At 34.5% G+C, this 18,701-nt stretch overlaps 1 protein-coding gene across 17 annotated transcripts in view; it reads right to left on the reverse strand.

The window, feature by feature from the left end:
- Rbm26 (RNA binding motif protein 26) overlaps nucleotides 1-18,701 on the reverse strand; it is a 71,320-nt gene that overhangs the window by 23,558 nt on the left and 29,061 nt on the right. For 11 of the 17 annotated variants that reach the window (XM_041664723.1, XM_041664713.1, XM_041664739.1 and 8 more), the window contains 7 exons: nucleotides 13,584-13,695; nucleotides 12,379-12,538; nucleotides 11,092-11,256; nucleotides 10,388-10,519; nucleotides 9,186-9,257; nucleotides 2,191-2,316; nucleotides 1,784-1,858 (listed from right to left, as the gene is read on the reverse strand). In XM_041664723.1, coding sequence (XP_041520657.1) covers nucleotides 1,784-1,858; nucleotides 2,191-2,316; nucleotides 9,186-9,257; nucleotides 10,388-10,519; nucleotides 11,092-11,256; nucleotides 12,379-12,538; nucleotides 13,584-13,695 — 842 coding nt within the window. The remainder of the gene's footprint in view (nucleotides 1-1,783; nucleotides 1,859-2,190; nucleotides 2,317-9,185; nucleotides 9,258-10,387; nucleotides 10,520-11,091; nucleotides 11,257-12,378; nucleotides 12,539-13,583; nucleotides 13,696-18,701) is intronic. The other 6 variants (XM_041664731.1, XM_041664748.1, XM_041664756.1 and 3 more) reach the window with 3 other exon arrangements.

An 18,701-nucleotide genomic window follows, 5' to 3' on the forward strand; every position in this document is an offset into this window, starting at 1 on the left:
CAGGCTTGGGAGCAAACAGCATAATTACAACCAGCTTACTTTGGGAAGAACTTTACTATTATTTGGCTCTCTTAGAACGTAAGATCTGAACAGGAGAAGTAAGATAGGAGATATCACATGGAATTGTGTTCTCGGAGTTAAGATAGCGTCAGTTTTGTATGAAGCACTATGATTTCACCTTAATGAAGTATATCCAAAATAAGAAAAGACCATATTTATAATCTTATGTAAGTTTTTCAACAATCTTAACATGTAGCCTACACTACAAATTACTAAGTAATTTGACAGCCTTCGTCTCCTCAGGTGCTGAGATTATATTAATGCACCACTGTACTCCAACAAAACATTTTTTCTAAATTTTTACATTTCTACTACATTATAAAACATATCAAAACTGATTTCTAAGCCAGATAGTAGTGGTGCACACCTTTAATTCCAGCACTCAGTAGGCAGAAGCAGGCAGATCTCTCTGAGTTCAAGTCCAGCCTGGTCTACAAGAGCTAGTTCCACAACAGCTAGGACTGTTACACAGAGAAAACCCTATCTCTTAAAAAAACAAAAACAAACAAACAAAAAAAGCTAATTTCTAATTAAAATGTCATAAATTAGAGAGCAATCTGCCCCAAAAATGTCAGCCAAGAAATGCCAGCCACATTAAGTAAGTTTTAAAGATTTAGTTTATAATTGATGTGTATGTGCTTGTGCCATATGCATGCAGATGGCCATGGAAGCCAGAAAACAGGGTCTGGTACCTTGCAGCTAGGGTTACATGCAAATGTGAAGCACCTGATATTGGTGTAGAAACCCAAACTTGGGTCCTCTGAAATAGTAGTAGCAAATGCTCTTAACCATTGAGCCATCTCTCCATGTCCACAAATAATTTGATTGTTTTATCAATCACATTAAAAAGATAAAAAAGGAAAAATAAGATTATGTTGGCAGAAGCCATTTATTCATTTCCCGGCCGCCCAGATCTGAGATAACAACACAGAAACTATATTTATTAAAACACTGCTTGGCCTATTAGCTTATGCATACTTCTAGCTAACTCTTACATCTTAAATTAACCCATTTCTATTAATCTATGTATTGCCACATAGTTGTGGCCTACCCGTAAGTTTCTGTGGCAGCTACATGGCTTCTGTTTGACTCTGCCTACTCTCTCCACCTCTATCTGCTTGGAATTCATACCTTGCCCTATTCTGCGCTGCAACAGGCCCAAAGCAGATTCTTTATTAGATAGTATTCACAACATACAGAGGAGAATCCCACATCAAAATTAATTAATTTAGCCTAGTGTACCAAAATGTACATTTCAACAATAAAAAAATTCTAAGATGTTTTTCTTCATACAATAGCTTTGAAGTCTGGCATATAATTATAATTTTCCTTACAATTTTGACTAGACACAGGGCAAACGGAGCAGTCAGGTGTGGCTTTTGATTACTCTTGTATAAGCCCGGAGTAGAGAATCCCAATTAGTGAAAAGCATGTCAATAATAGTAAAAAGATTTCATTTCATTATTCACTGACCAGACTACAATAACAGAGCTAAATAAACTTATTTTCAATTTGCGTTGATAGCCATTTCCATATAAACTATACATACACTTCATAAATTTCTTCAACTACAATACTAATAAATTAATACACATGATACACTAAGTTTTTTTTATTTTTACCACTACCAATTACAATAAATCTGCTCACACTATGAATTAAAAGATTAAATTCAATAGAAATAAGAACGCTGGTATTTTGCCAAATACTTTTATTATTTTACCTTCTGTGTTTCAATGTGCTTTTCTAAAATTTCTTGCTTCCTTTTTCTTACATCCTGCTGAAGTTTCAGTGCCTCCTAAAAGAATCAAAATATCATTTGAGTAATATCTAACGATATCTAAAGATAAATAAAGCAATACAAGAAAGGCAGTTTTAGTTGAAGAAGTGTGACAACAAAAGCAATACACTAAGTTTCTATCCGTGAAGCTTAGAAAATGCATGCAAGAGTCAAAGATCAAAAAGAAGAAACTTCCCTTTACAGTAAATGGAAAATTGGGGGGAGGGGGCTACTTATTTCTACATACAGATCTACCTATCTAGTCTCACTTTGTGGTAAGTGCCTTATACACACACTGACTGGAGGAGTCTTCCTAAGTGCAGATTTTATGTCATGCTATTTATGCTTACCTGTTTCTTTTTCTGTGCTTCATTACTATCAACTGCAGGGGTAGAAACTAGTAAAGTTTTCTGTGCAGCCTTCAAAGCAGCTGGATTATACACCGTTTTTGTAAGGCCAGTAGATGTAGACAACACCTACCAACACAAATTCAATTTTTTCAGAGTGTTATCATTCATAATTTTTTAAGTCTTGCTTCTAAGAAACTCAAACTTTAAAGCATTCCTGCCTAAAATTAGCATGCTGAACTAAATGTATTATATACTTAAAATAACTAAATCACATTTTATGACTTGAAATGAATGGTTTGAGTGAATAAGCCCTAAACCAAACAAAAATTTCCTAGTGACTTAATATCTGTTACAAAAATTCAAAGCCAAACATGTAAATCTTGAAATCAAAGAAGAAAAAGGACTGCCATTACTGTATTTCTCAGAAAATACTTGTGAATATATCTCTGCCTATCTCTACTGAAGCAAAAAAAAAAGCACAAGAGAAAAACTGAATGTCATCCTACAAACAATTTAGTATTATCACTATAATTTGAAGTTCCAAAATAAATGCAGCCATCACTCTCCATTCCCTGCAGGCTATATTCTGAAGTGATCTAACCTCTTAAGCCAAGCTCAGATGCAGTACAAGCCAAAGCTCTAACCATTTCTCTTTTCTGCCCAATATTTAACAAACAACTTTTTATTCCTTAAGCCATGATATAAAATACCATTAAATGTTGTTAGGTAATATAAACTATTTAATAAATTTTAAAAATTCTGATAGTGATGTCTTCCTTCCTATCTATACTGCAAGAGCCTTGAAACAAAAAAATAGTCTTTCTCTTCTTTGTGGTTCTTGAATCTAAGTCTTACTGACACAGAATTATGAGACTTTGGTTAAAGTAAACTTGAGAGGTGGGGTAACTTCTTATCTATAAACTGAAGAGGTGGGGTGTGCTTATCTATAAACTGAAGGTTCACTCCAAAACACAAACTCAAAGCTCTTGCTCTCCTTGAACACAAATTACTGTTTCACTTTTATCACGATGCTGTTAGCACCTAAAACAGTACAGTCACACATGATAAATATTTCCACACTAAATTAAACAAATGATTATAGATTCAAGTGGAATACCCTTTAAAACACAAGGTTTATTTTAAAAAAGGACAGCTCTGACAATCTACTTATTTCCTTTACTAAGCTCCATGAGGTGACGGGTTCCCAGAAAAGATGGTATCAACAGATTCTATTAAACCTAATCAAGTAACCATACACCATGAATTTCCAGAGAAAATATTATTGCTTCAAATGTCTTAAGAGTTCCTAGGCTAAAACATAATACCCAAGGACGTAAGAGTATAAATGAGAACTATCACCCTATTTTTAGCTACTATGTTAACATCTGGTGTAGCATAAAGCAGCGATTTGGAGAGCACTGTCTAATCTTTCCTCATGGAATTAGAAGGAAAAAAAATGGGCAACTCATTACTCTTCCATGTATCTATGAATGTCTCAAAATCTAAATAAAATAAAAACTGTTATTTTACCTCCACAGAGCACACCTGATGTTTAAAAGATAAAAGAAAATAATATTCTAAATGTACCCAAATTTCATGTGTAATTTTCTTCAAGGTTAAAAACTGTCACATATCACTAATAAACATGAAATAGTAACTATGAAATCCTTGCATTCATTAGAATATAAAACATGGATTTAGCTTATAGTCTAATTTCAATGATTATTAGTGAATAATTCAGAGAATGTCTTTGAACCTAGTTTGCTATGTAACAAATGTTAAAGTGAATGATTATACAAAAGAGAAACAACTTATGAAAAACATAAAACAGTCTCACTTTTTTAAGTATATATTTAACTACTTTAAGTATACCATTTTTTATAAGAATGCCCTAAAAAGTTAAACAGCTTACAGTAGAAAAGTTTTCCACATTGAAATAACTTGGAAATATTGAGTATCACAACCATGTTTTCAAATATCAAATATATATAAAACAATCTGTTTAAACACTAGTATTTTCCTCTCTACAGTGGTTATGGAATATAGCTTTGAAAGCCATCTTAGCATTTTATATCAGACTACGGCATGCTGGCTCAAAGTTTGTATCTGATGAGAATAGAACACTTCTTTGTTTCTACAAGCTGTCTCATAAGCACATCCATAGTCCTAGCCACTGATTCCCTTCTGTAATGATAGGATATATGATAAACTGTTCCACAAAGCCTCAATATCTCAAGGACTCCTTAAAATTCAAAGATAAAGAAACAAGAGCACAGAGGTTACACTTATAACTTTATTTTCACAATGGTGAAACATAGCCCAAAAGTGCCAAGATGTAAAATTAAAACGTGTATTGGAAATAATGAACTGTAGAACTACATTGTTTTTTATTTGAATCTATTTAGTGTTAGAGATTAGGTACTAAAATAGTAAAGAATATCCACATTTTAAGATGTAAAATTTATCCAGGCCTGGTGGCATTTGCCTGCAAATCCAGCACTTGGGAGCTGGAAGCACTGATAGTAGCACACTAAGAGCTACATATGAGACTGGAGGCTGGCAGCACAGTCATGGGTTCAACCTTTAGCACTGTCAATAAATAAATACATTTAAAATGAAAACAGTGGAGGAAGCAAAACAATTCCAACAGACAAGATTAAGTTACAATTCCTAATACAAAGCATGGCCTTTGCAAGTAAACACAGCATGTTTATTTTCCAATTTTTTCACATAATGTAACTTAACATGGTGACATAATACTAGCTTAACTTCTGAAGATCTAATTGTATTCACCATCTTGACTGCTTCTAAGTTTATTTTGGATTTTCTATACATATAATAATTGTGTCACCCATATACAAACAGTTTTATTTCCTCCTTTAGAATCTTTATAATGGTTTATTTCATTTTACTACTTTACTGTATTGGTTATGCCCTACAGAAAAATCTGCAAGTGTTTACAGTGGACATCTCTGTCTCATTTCCTGAACTTGACAGATGGGAGACATTCAATATGTTTCACCATTAAGTTCAATGTTAATTCTGGTGGGTAGGGATGCAAACATTCTTTATCAATGTAGAGAATCTGCCTATTCCTATTTTGTAGATTGTTAAATATTTCACCAAATGTTTTTCTACCAAGTTATTCATGTGAGGTTTTTCTTCTCCCTTCCAATACTAATGTGGTTAGTTAAATAGATTGCTTGATGCTAAATCATCTTGAGTTTCTAGACTAAATCTTTTCTAGCCACGATGTATTATGCATTTGACATACACTGGAAATTACTAATATTTTATTTGGAATATCTGTGTTTATGTTCATAACTGGTGTTAGTCTATAATTTTCCTTTCTTATGATATCCTTTGTCAAGTTTTGGTAGCAAATATAAACCCAGAAGATGGGTTAAGAGGTCTATCATGTGGTAAGCTTTCATTAATATCTCCTATAACCAAGACATGTCAATTCTCTAAAGAGGTTACACTTCACTAACACATTTTCTTTCTTTTTCATTTAGATTTATTTTATATGTATTTGCGTTTTGCCAGTATGTTACATATATGCATTATGTGTGTGTCTGGGGTCCAAGGAGTTCAAAAGAGGGCACTAGATCCCCTAAACCTCTGAAGTTACAAGGGTTCTGGGAAACGAGCCTGGGTCCTCTACAAGACCAACAAGTACTCTCAACTGCTGAGCCGTTTATCTAGTTCTCACATCTCTGTCTCTTACATACAACATTATCACCCATACTAGTACTAGGTCGTGGAAAAACCAAACATTTTCTTGCTAAGGATGGGAGGGAAAGACTATTCTGCAAAAAAAAACAAAATTATTTACTATTTAGGATTACTATGAAGTCATCTAAGCTTCATTTTTAAAATGTTCAAACTGAAATTTAATATAAAAGAATGTAAACATGTTAAAGAAAGAAGTTCTAGCAGGTATTTAAAGCAGAAAAGAGAAACTCGGTTAACTTTAAAAGTATCTGAGGTACTATATATACAGGAAAATTAATATGCTTAATGTTTTTGATTAAGTATGCATCTATTCAATAAAGTGGAATGTTTATTTACAATATTACTTAACAGCATAGATATGCATTCTACAGCACTGGCCAGTGGAGATCTGTGAGAAGAACAAGATTTAAAGGTTCATTTATAAAGTATTCTGAAGATTCTTCTCAACAATATTAGGTACTTTTTAAATGCTTAATTTAATCAACAGTAAAAAATTACAACTGCCATAAATACATTGTGTGTATATGGATGTGTATGTGTGTATCTCTTGTATATGGCTAAACTGAATACTTGCAATGCCTCACATTTTGGTTGTGAGAACACTTAACATCATGGCTATTCACTGAAGTTATCATGTTGTACTTATGTTCTGAAATTATTTTACAACCTTCAACTATTATCTTCATAATTTCCTCACCCTGGAGCCCTACTAACATTACTCTGCTCCATGAATTCAACTTTTTAATTTTCCATATATGATAAAGGAATTAATGACCTTACAGAGAAACATTTTAAACAAAGAAAAACTATTTGCAATCCATAATCAATCTTGCTACAAACTCTAGCTCCCAGAAAGTGCAGCCAATCTTTTAAATAAGTCAAATTTTCCGGTAATAAAAAATAATCCAAGAAGTCGGGAGGTGGTGATGCATACCTCTAATCCCAGCACTCGGGAGGCAGAGGCAGGCGGATCTCTGTGAGTTTGAGGCCAGCCCGATATACAAAAGCTAGTTCCGCTCCAAAACTATAGAGAAATCCTGTCTCAAAAAAACCAGGGAAAAAAATCTTCGGAGGACAATGTACTAAAAATGAAAATAACAAATAACGGGAGAGAAAAGCTTCGTTTATTCTACCAATCTTTGGATTTATATTAGCAAAACTCTACATCAAATCAAAATTTAAGAGAACTTGCTCAATGTCATTTCCAATGGCTAAATGAAAAACTAAAGTGTCTATATGAAATGTAGCTCAGTTATACCACACAATCTCCAATTTTAAAAAATCCCAAATACGGGCTGGAGAGATGGCTCAGCGGTTAAGAGCATTGCCTGCTCTTCCAAAGGTCCTGAGTTCAATTCCCAGCAACCACATGGTGGCTCACAACCATCTGTAATGAGGTCTGGTGCCTTCTACTGGCCTGTAGGCATACACACAGATAGAATATTATATACAAAATAAATAAATGAATAAATAAATATTTTTAAAAAATTCCAAATACAAATGTTAACTTTCATTATAAAAACAGGATAATATATACCTCGGAGTAAAAAAATACATTAAGTCGGGCAGTGGTGGTTCATGCCTTTAATCCCAGCCAGCACTCAGGAGAAAAAGGCAGGTGGATCTCTGAGTTTGAGGCCAGCCAGGACTACAGAGTGAGTTCCAGGACAGCCAGAACTACAGAGAAACCCTGTCTTAAAAATATCCAAAATAATAATAAAAAAACATTTTTTTAGTTCAAAAATGAACATTCTATGATAAGTTTAATATCTAAGACTGGCATATTAGACACCAGGACAGGACATTTGATTGGCAAGGTAAATGCACGCCAGGAGAAGCACTACAAAGAAGCTAAAACTAGACCAGGATAGAACAAAAACAAAAGAGAAGAGTGAGCTAGAAAAGAAACTGGAGGAGAACAAGACTGAAACCTTGGGTTGAAGGACACAGACAGTACAGTTATTCCTATGTAGATAACATCGATTGCACAGCAAGAGTGAGACAACCTACCAAGGGCAGAGGTCAGAGGGCAGAGGTGTCTATGAACTGTTTATGAAACAAACTAACTGTAGCCAATAAATTCCCATTTTCTATAATAGACACCGGAATGGTATTGACACATTGGCAACAAAGTAAAATTTAAAGAGGAGAATGGCAAGACACCTGCTAATAGGTACCCAAAAGCCAGGAAACTTAAGTAGAGAAAAAGTGGTAGACTATAAATACAAGCATCGTGCCCATGAGGTTTTAAGACAACCACTTCTAGAGGTGAGGACTAGAAATTAAAATTAACTTCTATATGGAAAATAATTCATTTTAGGCACTGAGATGCCCAAGAGGAAGGCCTGATGCAAACTGAGTTTAAAATTTCTAGAAATGTCAAAGACTACAAAGATAAATAATAATAATTTAAAAAAAAACAGTACTCTAAAGAACAAATGGAGGGCAGTTCAGGAGATGCTTGATTCATTTTCATCATGAATTTCCACTGTAACCTTCAGACTAGAAAGAACATGGACTAAAAATCAGAGAAACACAAATCTTTTGGGGCTTGGTTATACTTGGTCTTTAGATCATTCAGTTCTAATATCCTATAGTTTCATGTATTTCGAACAAAACAATGTTATCAGGGAAGTCCCTAATACCGCAACATGAAAACAAAACACCCTATGTCTGTCTATTCAGAAGAGAGAACCATAAACAGCTGTAACAATCTGTATTTACCTTCTTTTTTAAAAAGTGTATTGTAGAGCCTTAAAGAGATAACTGTCAGCAATAACTTTAAACTGCCAAAAATAAAATAATTACATCATCCTTCCCATTTACAGACTACTTTTAAGTAAACAAAGACACATTACCATCACCAGCCTACCAATACGTTAAAAGACTGAGAAACGTTAAATGCACTGCCAATTATCATGCAGTTAGTAAACAGAGAGCTGGGGATCAAATTCTGATAATATTCCTAGCTCATGACCCTTTCTATTACACTACCAGAGTTTTGAAACTAAAAAGCATGTCTCTTTAGAAAATAAACATAAAAGACAAAGAATGGAGCACACAGAAATAAGAGAAGCAAGTATTACAATGTTGATGTAAAAAAGAAAGTAGCTAGGCTTTTCTTTTTCAGCAAATAGGAGTAAGAGCTACCAATACTATTAAGAAGCAGGAGTTTGGAGCCATGAAAAAAAAATTAAAAATGAAGATGCCACCTGGAAAACATTTATGAAGCCAAGACAAACACATCATGCTATTCTTACCTTTTCAGTTGCTGAAACAGATGGCTTTGATACAAAACCCAACCTGTCCTTCACAGATAACTTAGTTACATTCTAAAAAGATTAAAACGGACATATTCAGTGTTTCCCCAAACATATATTAAGTCTGTTGGGATTTTGAACATGCTGATTCTACTATATATACTGAGTTTGTGCATAACAATACTAGCCACAGAAACTTGGGCCTTTAAAAAAATGGGAGAGAAACAAGGAGAAAGAAGAGAAGGGAAAAGAATAAGAAGATAAAAAGGAAACAGATGTTGAAAAACAAAAAATCCTTAATATTAACCATAAAAAAATTACAATGTAAAAATCTGTCCAAGTAGTTGGTTCCTAATGTCCCTTCCTGGAATTGTACATTAATAAGTCTGCACATTTAAAAATAGATGTGAACATTTAAAGTATAAACCTGCTTCATAAGCTTAAAAACAAGTCATTTATTCCTAAAATATGCTTATATTTAAATACACTATAATTAGTGATTACTTACATGAAATTTAAAAGTAACTGCTTATCAATTTGCATTCTGAACCTTCATATAGAATGTTATTACCTTACTCTATGCATCAGGAATTATCAAAAAGAGCATCTACCATGGCATCTATTAGCTAAGTAGGATACTACATCCTAACCCAATTATGTACAGCAAGTCTTAAAACATCTAGAGAAAAAGAAAAGCTAAATTTCTGAGACCGAGAGTGTAGAGACAAAAAACTGTCGTTCAAGTACAGAATTTGGAAAGCAACAACATATATAAAGAGAATCCAGGCAGTAGTAAGTGGTGCAAAGTTCTAAGCAGGGCAAGTGAGTTCCTAAAACAATGTATCATCATCCATCAAGCACATGTAGACTGATGGTGTAACTCTTCCTTTCTCAAATGTTTTCTGTTCACCCTACTGCATAATTATCAGGAGATAAAACACTAAGCAAAAGGACAATAGAAAAAATAATATTTAGTATACTGAAACTCCACAAAGTGAAAAAGAGACCTTTCTCCTAAGTATTCTCTAGCAGAAGACAATGCAAATGTTACAGTAAAACTAACTTACAGGAGAAGTTCAAAGACATAAATACCATATTTCTGTGTAGAACATACATCATCAAAATTCTAGTTACCAAGGAAAATGAATGGAAAATGAATAAGAACCTATTTGACAGACCTCTTGATAAAACCTTCTATTTACCTGGGGAAGGTCTGAAGTAGCACTCTGGGCTTCTGCTGGTTCAACAGTAACTGATGGTACAGGACCCAACCGCTCTTTGACAGATTGTTTCACAACAGGTAAAATGGGCTGCTGAACTAACGGCTGTATTACCTCGGAACAAGTGGAAAGATTACAAACAAGCTAGTTAGTAAAGGAAGATAAAAATCCAACCAGGGTGATTTTGTACTCATTACCCATATAAAGAATGTTTAAATGTAGCTTATAATCAAACTCAACTATCTTTCAATTCTTTTCAGTGTATAAATCTTCTTTGTAAGAAATGAATTATAAAAGTACAGAAAAATAATTAAATCATCATTGTTTGCTTTAACAATGAGATACCAGACTATTCTATAACCCCTAAAAAAGAGAAAGAGAAAGGGAGAAAAGTGAAAGGAAGAAAAAGAATTCCAAAGATATTGTGTAGTATGAACTTAAAAGATATATAGTCATCTCTTAATGAGTGATTACGTCCCAGCAAATGTTCCAGATGCTTTACAGATACCATATTATAATTCTCTAAACTAGGATTAACCTCACAAGCTAATGAAAGAATAGTCTGGATAAGTAACTTTGTCAAGTCTCTATAGTAGGAAAGCCAGGCACCTCATAGCTCAAAAGCCTGTTTAAGAACTGTTAAAAGTCCCCAAGAAACAAGAAGACTTCACACAAATTTCTCTTACCTTTGGTGAAGTGGTCTGTAACTGCTGAGTAGTTCCTTCTCTGTGCCAATAAACCTTAATAAAGCGGTTATTTAATACTGCTTCTGTACTTGAGATTGCTTTCTTTGCCTCTTCATATGTTGCAAATTGGATAAGGGCACCTTCAGGATCACCATTATAGGCAACCTAAGATTTAACATATTGAGGACAGTTTACTTCTAAAGGAATACACAGCTCTAGACAATTTCTCAAGATGTAAAATGCTGGTCCTTCCAAGTAAGTAAGGAGCTTATCATCACAGTTCCTTAGACCTATTCTATCAATACAACGTGTCAACGCAGAGTTATTTCTAAAGAGCAAGAGGAAGTTCTTTGCTTATTTACTTATTTGTTTATGGCAGTAAGAGAAAAATTTATTTGGGGGCCAGATCCAAGTGACCATGGCCTGGGTAATCATTTAGATTTCAATGTGGAAGCAGTTTCATGACATTTTTTAGTTTCCCAGAAAAAGACAGGTCAAAACAAGCCATTAGTGCCAGCAGTGCTGGTAAGTGGTGAGAATCTTTGAAGAAGTGAGGCTAGTAGTAGTTTATCAGATCATTTAAAGGGGCTGTCCTTACAAGCTATGCTGGATAGTTTTATGTCAGCTTCACACACACTAAAAGTCATTTCAGAGGAAGGAACCTCAATCAAGAAAAATGCCTCCATAGGCCATGCACAAGTCTGTGGGGCATTTTCTTTACAAGTGACTGATGTGGAAGGGCCTAGTCCACTGCGAGTAAGGGACCTCCCTGGGCTGGTGGTCCTAGCTTTTGTAAGAAAGCAGGCTGAGCAAGCCAGTAACCTGTACTTCCCCATGGCCTCTGCAACTGTTCCTGCCTACAGGTTCCTGCCAGGCTTGAGTTCTTATCCTGATCTCCTTTGATGATGAAGGTTGATAAGGAAGCATATGGTGAATAAACTGTTTCCTTTCCAAATTGCTTTGGTCATTGTGTTTCATCACAGCAACAGTAATCCTAATTAAGCCACAAGATCTCAGGGATCCCTGGGCTCTCACAAGACAAAGGTGTATGGGAGTGAGTCTGACCACTGAATCCCCCTAGCCCAACCATCTCTCATCAGAGACCAAACTAACAGCATTACTTCATCTTACAAAATATCTCTTTCCTTTATTAAATGAGCCCTCTTCAGGTATTTCATTCTAGTAACAGGTAAGATAATCTGAACAAATTTTCTAAATCTCTATAAATAAAGTTTTCTTAAGTTCTTTAAATAATTACTGACAATAGTATCATTCCACACCTCTTACCTGTAAGTTAACCAATGTTCCAAATCTACTAAAATGTTCATTAAGTTTGCTGATATTATTTAATTCCGGAGGAACTTTCCTAAGTTCAAGTTTAGTATTTTCATTTCCAAACTGAACCTTCTTCTGGAAACCTGGGCTGTTTGTCCTATTAAAATTAGGTCTGTAAACAAAAATCAAGTCGATCAATATATTTATAAATGCTGACTCCAACTACTACAAAGAAAGAAGTTTTACAAGTAAAATGGATATTCTTAATTTAATCAATTTTTCTCCAAAACTAGAGGTACTAGTTGATAAGGAAATTTTAAGTTTTCTTTCAACAAGTTTCCAAATTTGTAACATTACTATCTTCTATGGACACCATATCCCTCTTTACTTACACTTTTCATCTTCTGCTAACTATTTTTATCAAAAAGGTACTACTATTACATTTAGTCAAAATGTACACACAAATCTTTTTCTATTCTGCAAGTTAGCTTACCGAAAAGCATTTCATTTTAGGAACTCTTTACTTTTTGATTTAAAGATGACACCTCAACCTGTCTCCAGTTTAAGAAACAAAATTATCGGAAATATACATGATACTTTGGCACATAAATAAAATAATATCTGTGATATATGAAGCTACCTTTTCCCTTAAATAGCAAAATCAGACATAAAAACTATTGAACTATTAGGTGTGGCCCTAATCTCCCTTTATGTGTGAAATTGTTTAAATGCAATGTCAAACTGACTTTCTTCCTTTCTTCAAAGTTCTTCCTGATCTTTCAGTGCCTCTTCAGCCTCTCCGCCGCCCCCCACCCCCAAAGCCCTTTATCAGTTCCTAAGAGGAAGTGTCTACATGCTGCAGTCTCCACCCAGACCGTCTACATTCTTCTCCATGCCACTGGGCTCCTAACTATCCTGTGCACAGCTTCTACTCAATAATACAGCTAACATGTAGAAGGGGTCGCTTCTTTCTGAGGTGGAAGAAGAAAGCGTAAAATTGTGTTCTCCACTATTTTCTAAGAAAATAGCTTTGTACTGTCAAACCAATTTGTATAAATTTCTAGAAAACAAAAATTGTAGCTGAGGACAGCCTACATATCAGTATTTTTTAAGAGAAAAGATTACATAGTCATAATAATACAGTAGTAATCAATGTAAAACAAAATTTATTAATATAATTAATTCTAATTTAAATAATAAGTTTAATATTTAATTACTTATCAAACCACGTCTTCTTTGTAGAAACTCCAGGTTCTCCAGACCCAATGGTTCTTTTCCTTGATTCTGAATCCACTACTATCCTCATACTGCTTTTATTAGGAGGCTTTTCTGTGTCAAAACAAAAGTAGACATTAATATTTTAGTGTTTATCTCAGCTACTTCTCCAATGAAAGAGTTCATTTCTCTCCAAATGAATATATTTTATAATCAAAAGGGTCAATATACATTCAAGTACATTATTTCAAGAGAATTTTAGTCTCCTCGGAAATTTTAAAATTTCAGATGCAGTTTTTTAAATTCACACTTAGCTCTAAGACTCAATAAAGTTCACATGACAAATATGATTCTATAGGCTACTTTTTTAAAGGCAAAATCCACGCCACTCCTCCAATTTGCATCTTTTATCATAAACCAAAACATATAGAAATAAGTCATTTGAGACTTTAAATTCATAGTTTTGAAATCAAAGGCACAATTATAAGCTCAAACACATCAAACTGCCTTTGCAAACTAGCAAGTTGCAATTATACTGCTTAAATAGCAACATTAACATAATTGAAAATATATTTTAAAAGAAATATTCAAGACTGAATATAGCGCTAGAGAATTATAAACATCTATTAACCAATATTTTACAAACATTCTGCTAAAGCAATCTTACAAGCTTGTCTTTTAACATAGCTTGTTGTCTATCCTGGGCTTCTAAATTCCCGATTTCTCTAGCTGTCTATCTAAACATAAAGACAGAGCCTCCAATCTATGTCTCGGAGCCCCGCTGCTTGCTTCCATTTTCTAACTCTCCTATGACACTGGAACATCAGCAGCACCTGATATTACAGTTCATATTCCTCCATATTTAAAAAGGGGCTTCTCCTTTTACTCCTCTAGTTTATCTCTACATATCCTACATCTAGTCCCTAAGAGATATTTACATTTGACTATCTCTTCTTCCTTACCACACCCAATCAGTCACTAGTCCTCTGGAAATTGGTAGCTGTTCACATTACTAGACTTATCTTGTTCATGGAAGAAAAATAAATAACTGATGTCACAATTTGATACTTAGGAGTATGAATATTCAGTCTTTTCCCAGTTGTGTATGTGTACTTTGCCTGAACACTACACGGTGTATATGCCTGGTGACTGCAGAGATGGATGGGTCAGGCGTGAGTCACCATGTGGATGCTGGGACTGGAATCAAACCCTGGTCTTCCAAAAGAGCAGTAAGTGCTTTTAACATCTTAACCACTTGTCCAGTCCTACTTCTCAGTTTTTAACTGGCCTCCAAGAGACATTTGCTGCTGCTGATTACCTCCCCTCTTAGGTATCACCAGTTCTGGATTTTCAGGAATCCCTTTTGTTTGTGGCCTTTTGTTTCCAGTCCCTAGTAAGCCTGGCTCCCTCATCTCATTTCATTATCTCCCTAGTGTCCTTCTTTTATCTACTATCATTCATCTTTCCCGGTGTTTCTCAGGTGTTTCTCAGGAGTTCCGGTGTGTGGAGAGCGGGGCAGAAATATGGGGGAAGGGTGTGAAAATAAACAGAAAAGACTCTTTGTTCCATGTGAGTCAACCATGCAAGACTCAGTGTGGTTTGTTCTATTATTCTTTACCTCCATATTTATGATTCCAAAGTAATTTCCAGTCAGCTGTCTTCAGGAAGCTGAGACTTAAGTATTTCTAATCAGATGACTAGGCATAATAACTAAACAGTAACAAAATTTATTTCTCTACCAATTCATTCTTTTTGTAGCAAATGTTATTATCACTTCCTAATTATCAAAAGAAAAACTGGTATTTGATTTCAGCCTTTACATTACTCTTCCAATCACATTTAGTAAATCATGCTGTCAAAATCTCAGTTCCCACGACTGCTAACCTAGACCAGTTCTATCACCTATTTTAAAATTCTTCAAATGTCTTCACTGTCCTGTAAACTTCCACACCTCCTTCCTTTTTGAGACAAAGTTGAGTTTCTTAGAAGTGTAAACTGTATATGCTTTAAACTGTTCCCTTTCTCTCGCTGACCAACTTATCAGTGTATTGTATGAATTGTTGGTACAAATGTCATGTCATATTGATCTCAGTGGGAAAAGATGGCATTGGAGTTAGTGGTGATCAAAGTGCAAGTTGTGGTTTCTGTGGGTAGGAATGCACTCACATGACCAGTTCTCCAAGAGGACTTAGTCCCTTAGTGTAGGCACTTAGCTCATTGGCTCGTTTGGAGAAGCTCTAAGCTATTCAATACCCTTTTCCACTAAAACAAACCCCAATTATCTGAAAACTCAGAAACACAGTAAAGTGTTTTCACCCAGTAACTGGCACATTGGCTACACCTCTATTTTCTTTCAGATTCACTTTCACTAAGGTTTACTTGAAAATAAGCATTAAAAACAAAGAAATAAGTATTTCATGATATGCAATTAGCAAATGCATCTAGTCATCTATATATAATATTTCCAAACAATATTATCAGTTCTATAGTATTTCTGGTTAAAACTAACAGCACCAGATAGTTGCCTTAAGCTATTAAATTCTTCCTGCCTATATCTACCTGTGGGAACATCTATCCAGTTCTTGTCCTTAGAAATATAAAAATAATTTCAAGGACAAAGAAGTCATTTTTATATTAGAATTCCATAGCATAAAAAGTGCCCATGATGTTTTATTTAATGATTACCTCATATCAAGATTTAAAGTATGAAACCTAAGTCAAATTATCAAATAATACCCCCCATGACAAACTAATGCCATGGTTCAGGCTACCAGAAATGCATAGTAATTAAGTAATTCATATCACTACAAGCTTTTCACACAACTGTCACAATCCAGAACAAGAAATTTGAAATCTAAAATGGGGATTGAAAAGAACATATTGGGATGAAAAGAAAGGACTGAAAAAAAAGACATGAAATTCATATAAACAATCCTCAATTTAAACAGTTTGCTAAATCAGTTGACAAATTAAAAGTAAAAAATGCATTTCTAAATTATCACACAAAAAACATGATGTATCTAACTAGTATTAAAATAATCATTACACAATTATGACTATGAGAAAAGGCAGTGTACATTCATCTCTCAATAAGAGCACTTCATGTATCCTGCAACATTATTCAAAGAGCTGAAATTACCATAATGCCAATGGCTATGTCATAAAATTTACATGCAAAGGATTTGATTTCTCTTCCTTCTCTCAATCAAAACTAAAAATCGGTCTGGCACTGAACAGGGTTTAAAATATTATTACCCAGCAGCAGCATACATTTATGCCAAACAAAAGAAGCAAAACATGAGTGAAGTAGTAGTTACCAGTAACAGCAAAGACTATTGATATGACTTTTAATGAAAATATAGGGCTGGACAAAGAGCTCAGCAGTTAAAAGGGAGTACTACTCTTTCAGATGACCTGAGTTCAGTACCCAGCACCCACATCAGGCAGTTCATAACACCAGAGGAAATAACACCCTCTGCTGGACTGCTTGGGCACCTACATTCACATACAAACCCACAGACAAAAATACATAATTAAAAATTATTGTTTTTCTTTCTAAGTGCTAAACTGACCCAAGGAAAGAAAGAAGACTCCTGTATACTAACCAGGGTGGGAGAGAAATTCAGAGGATAAGTAAACATTATTAACAACTATAATCTGAAGGGTCTACTTTCCCATTATATGCAATGTATATGTCTCATTTATAGAAGCAACTAAAAAAAGAAAACTTGCTTTCCTGCTATCACTGATGATTAATTATTGAATGGTGTACTGGAGAGAAACATGCACATAAAGGTTCTCAAAGAGGGCAAATATGAACAGATGCTGTGATACTTCAGAGGGTATACATTTGAGTTAGATTGTTATTCATATCCTGCCACACATGCCTTTCAAATAGACAAAGTAGATATTCAGAATCTGACAAATTCCAATAAATAATAAAAACCTCAAATTATAAGCAATCCTAAATTTATTACTCCACATAAGTACTATTATTTAAGTTGGGCATTTATACGCAACTGAAAAGTCTTAATACTTTTACTCTACATAAGCCAGAAAGAAAAAAAACTGGAATGCAAATTTCAAATGATATGATTAAGATAAAATGCCTCTTTCTGCCACCATAATATTTTGTCTAACAATCTTCCATCTCCTTTATCATGTTATCTCTAAGTGCTATACTGTTTCCCACTGACCACTGTCGCAGCTTGACGCTAGTAAAGAAGTTTTGTGGCCTGGCTCAGGCTAAACACTAGTTTTTAATAATTTACTGTCTCTCCTAGAATTTGAAAGATGAATTGACTGCTAGCCCATATTTCCTTTTGCTAAAGTATCAAATTTTAACATGTCAAGTATACAAAAAAATCTGCATATGGAGTGCAAGTTTTAGATAATTCCATTATCTAAACTAGGACAGACGTCAAGACAAAGAATTCTATCTTACTCTCATCAATGTTCTCAATGCTGCGACTCTTTAATACGGTTCCTCATGTTATGATGACCTCAACAACCATAAAATTATTATTATTATTATTATTATTATTATTATTATTATTTTTTGGTTTTTCGAGACAGGGTTTCTCTGTGGTTTTGGAGCCTGTCCTGGAACTAGCTCTTGTAGACCAGGCTGGTCTCGAACTCACAGAGATCCGCCTGTCTCTGCCTCCCGAGTGCTGGGATTAAAGGCTTGCGCCACCAACGCCCGGCAACCATAAAATTATTTAATTGCAACTTCATAGCTGTAATTTTGCTACTGTTATAAGTTGTCATGTAAATACTTTTGGAGATATAGGTTTGTCCAAGGGTCACAATCCACAGGTTGAAACTCTCTGGTTTAAGTGAATCAGAAAGACCACACATGAAACAAAACAATAAGTTTCCTAAGACATAACGTACTTTGGGGGAATTTCATAAATATGGAACTCATGACAGACCAGAAAACCAAGTGAGCAAACCACCACCATCCCTTCCTTAAGCTTTCCTCCTTTCTCTGTCAGTTGTTTGTTTTGTTAGAGATCAACACAGGGGACCCTGTGCTTGATAAGCAAGCTTCCTGCTACTAAGCTAAACCCCATCCTGCTGTTCCATCATTAATGCTGTGAAATAAGAAAAGATTGATC

This window comes from Microtus oregoni, unplaced genomic scaffold (assembly GCF_018167655.1).
Source record: "Microtus oregoni isolate MIOR12 unplaced genomic scaffold, Mior012 000001F_ref0000356, whole genome shotgun sequence".
In the NCBI taxonomy this organism is placed as follows: Eukaryota; Metazoa; Chordata; class Mammalia; order Rodentia; family Cricetidae; genus Microtus; species Microtus oregoni.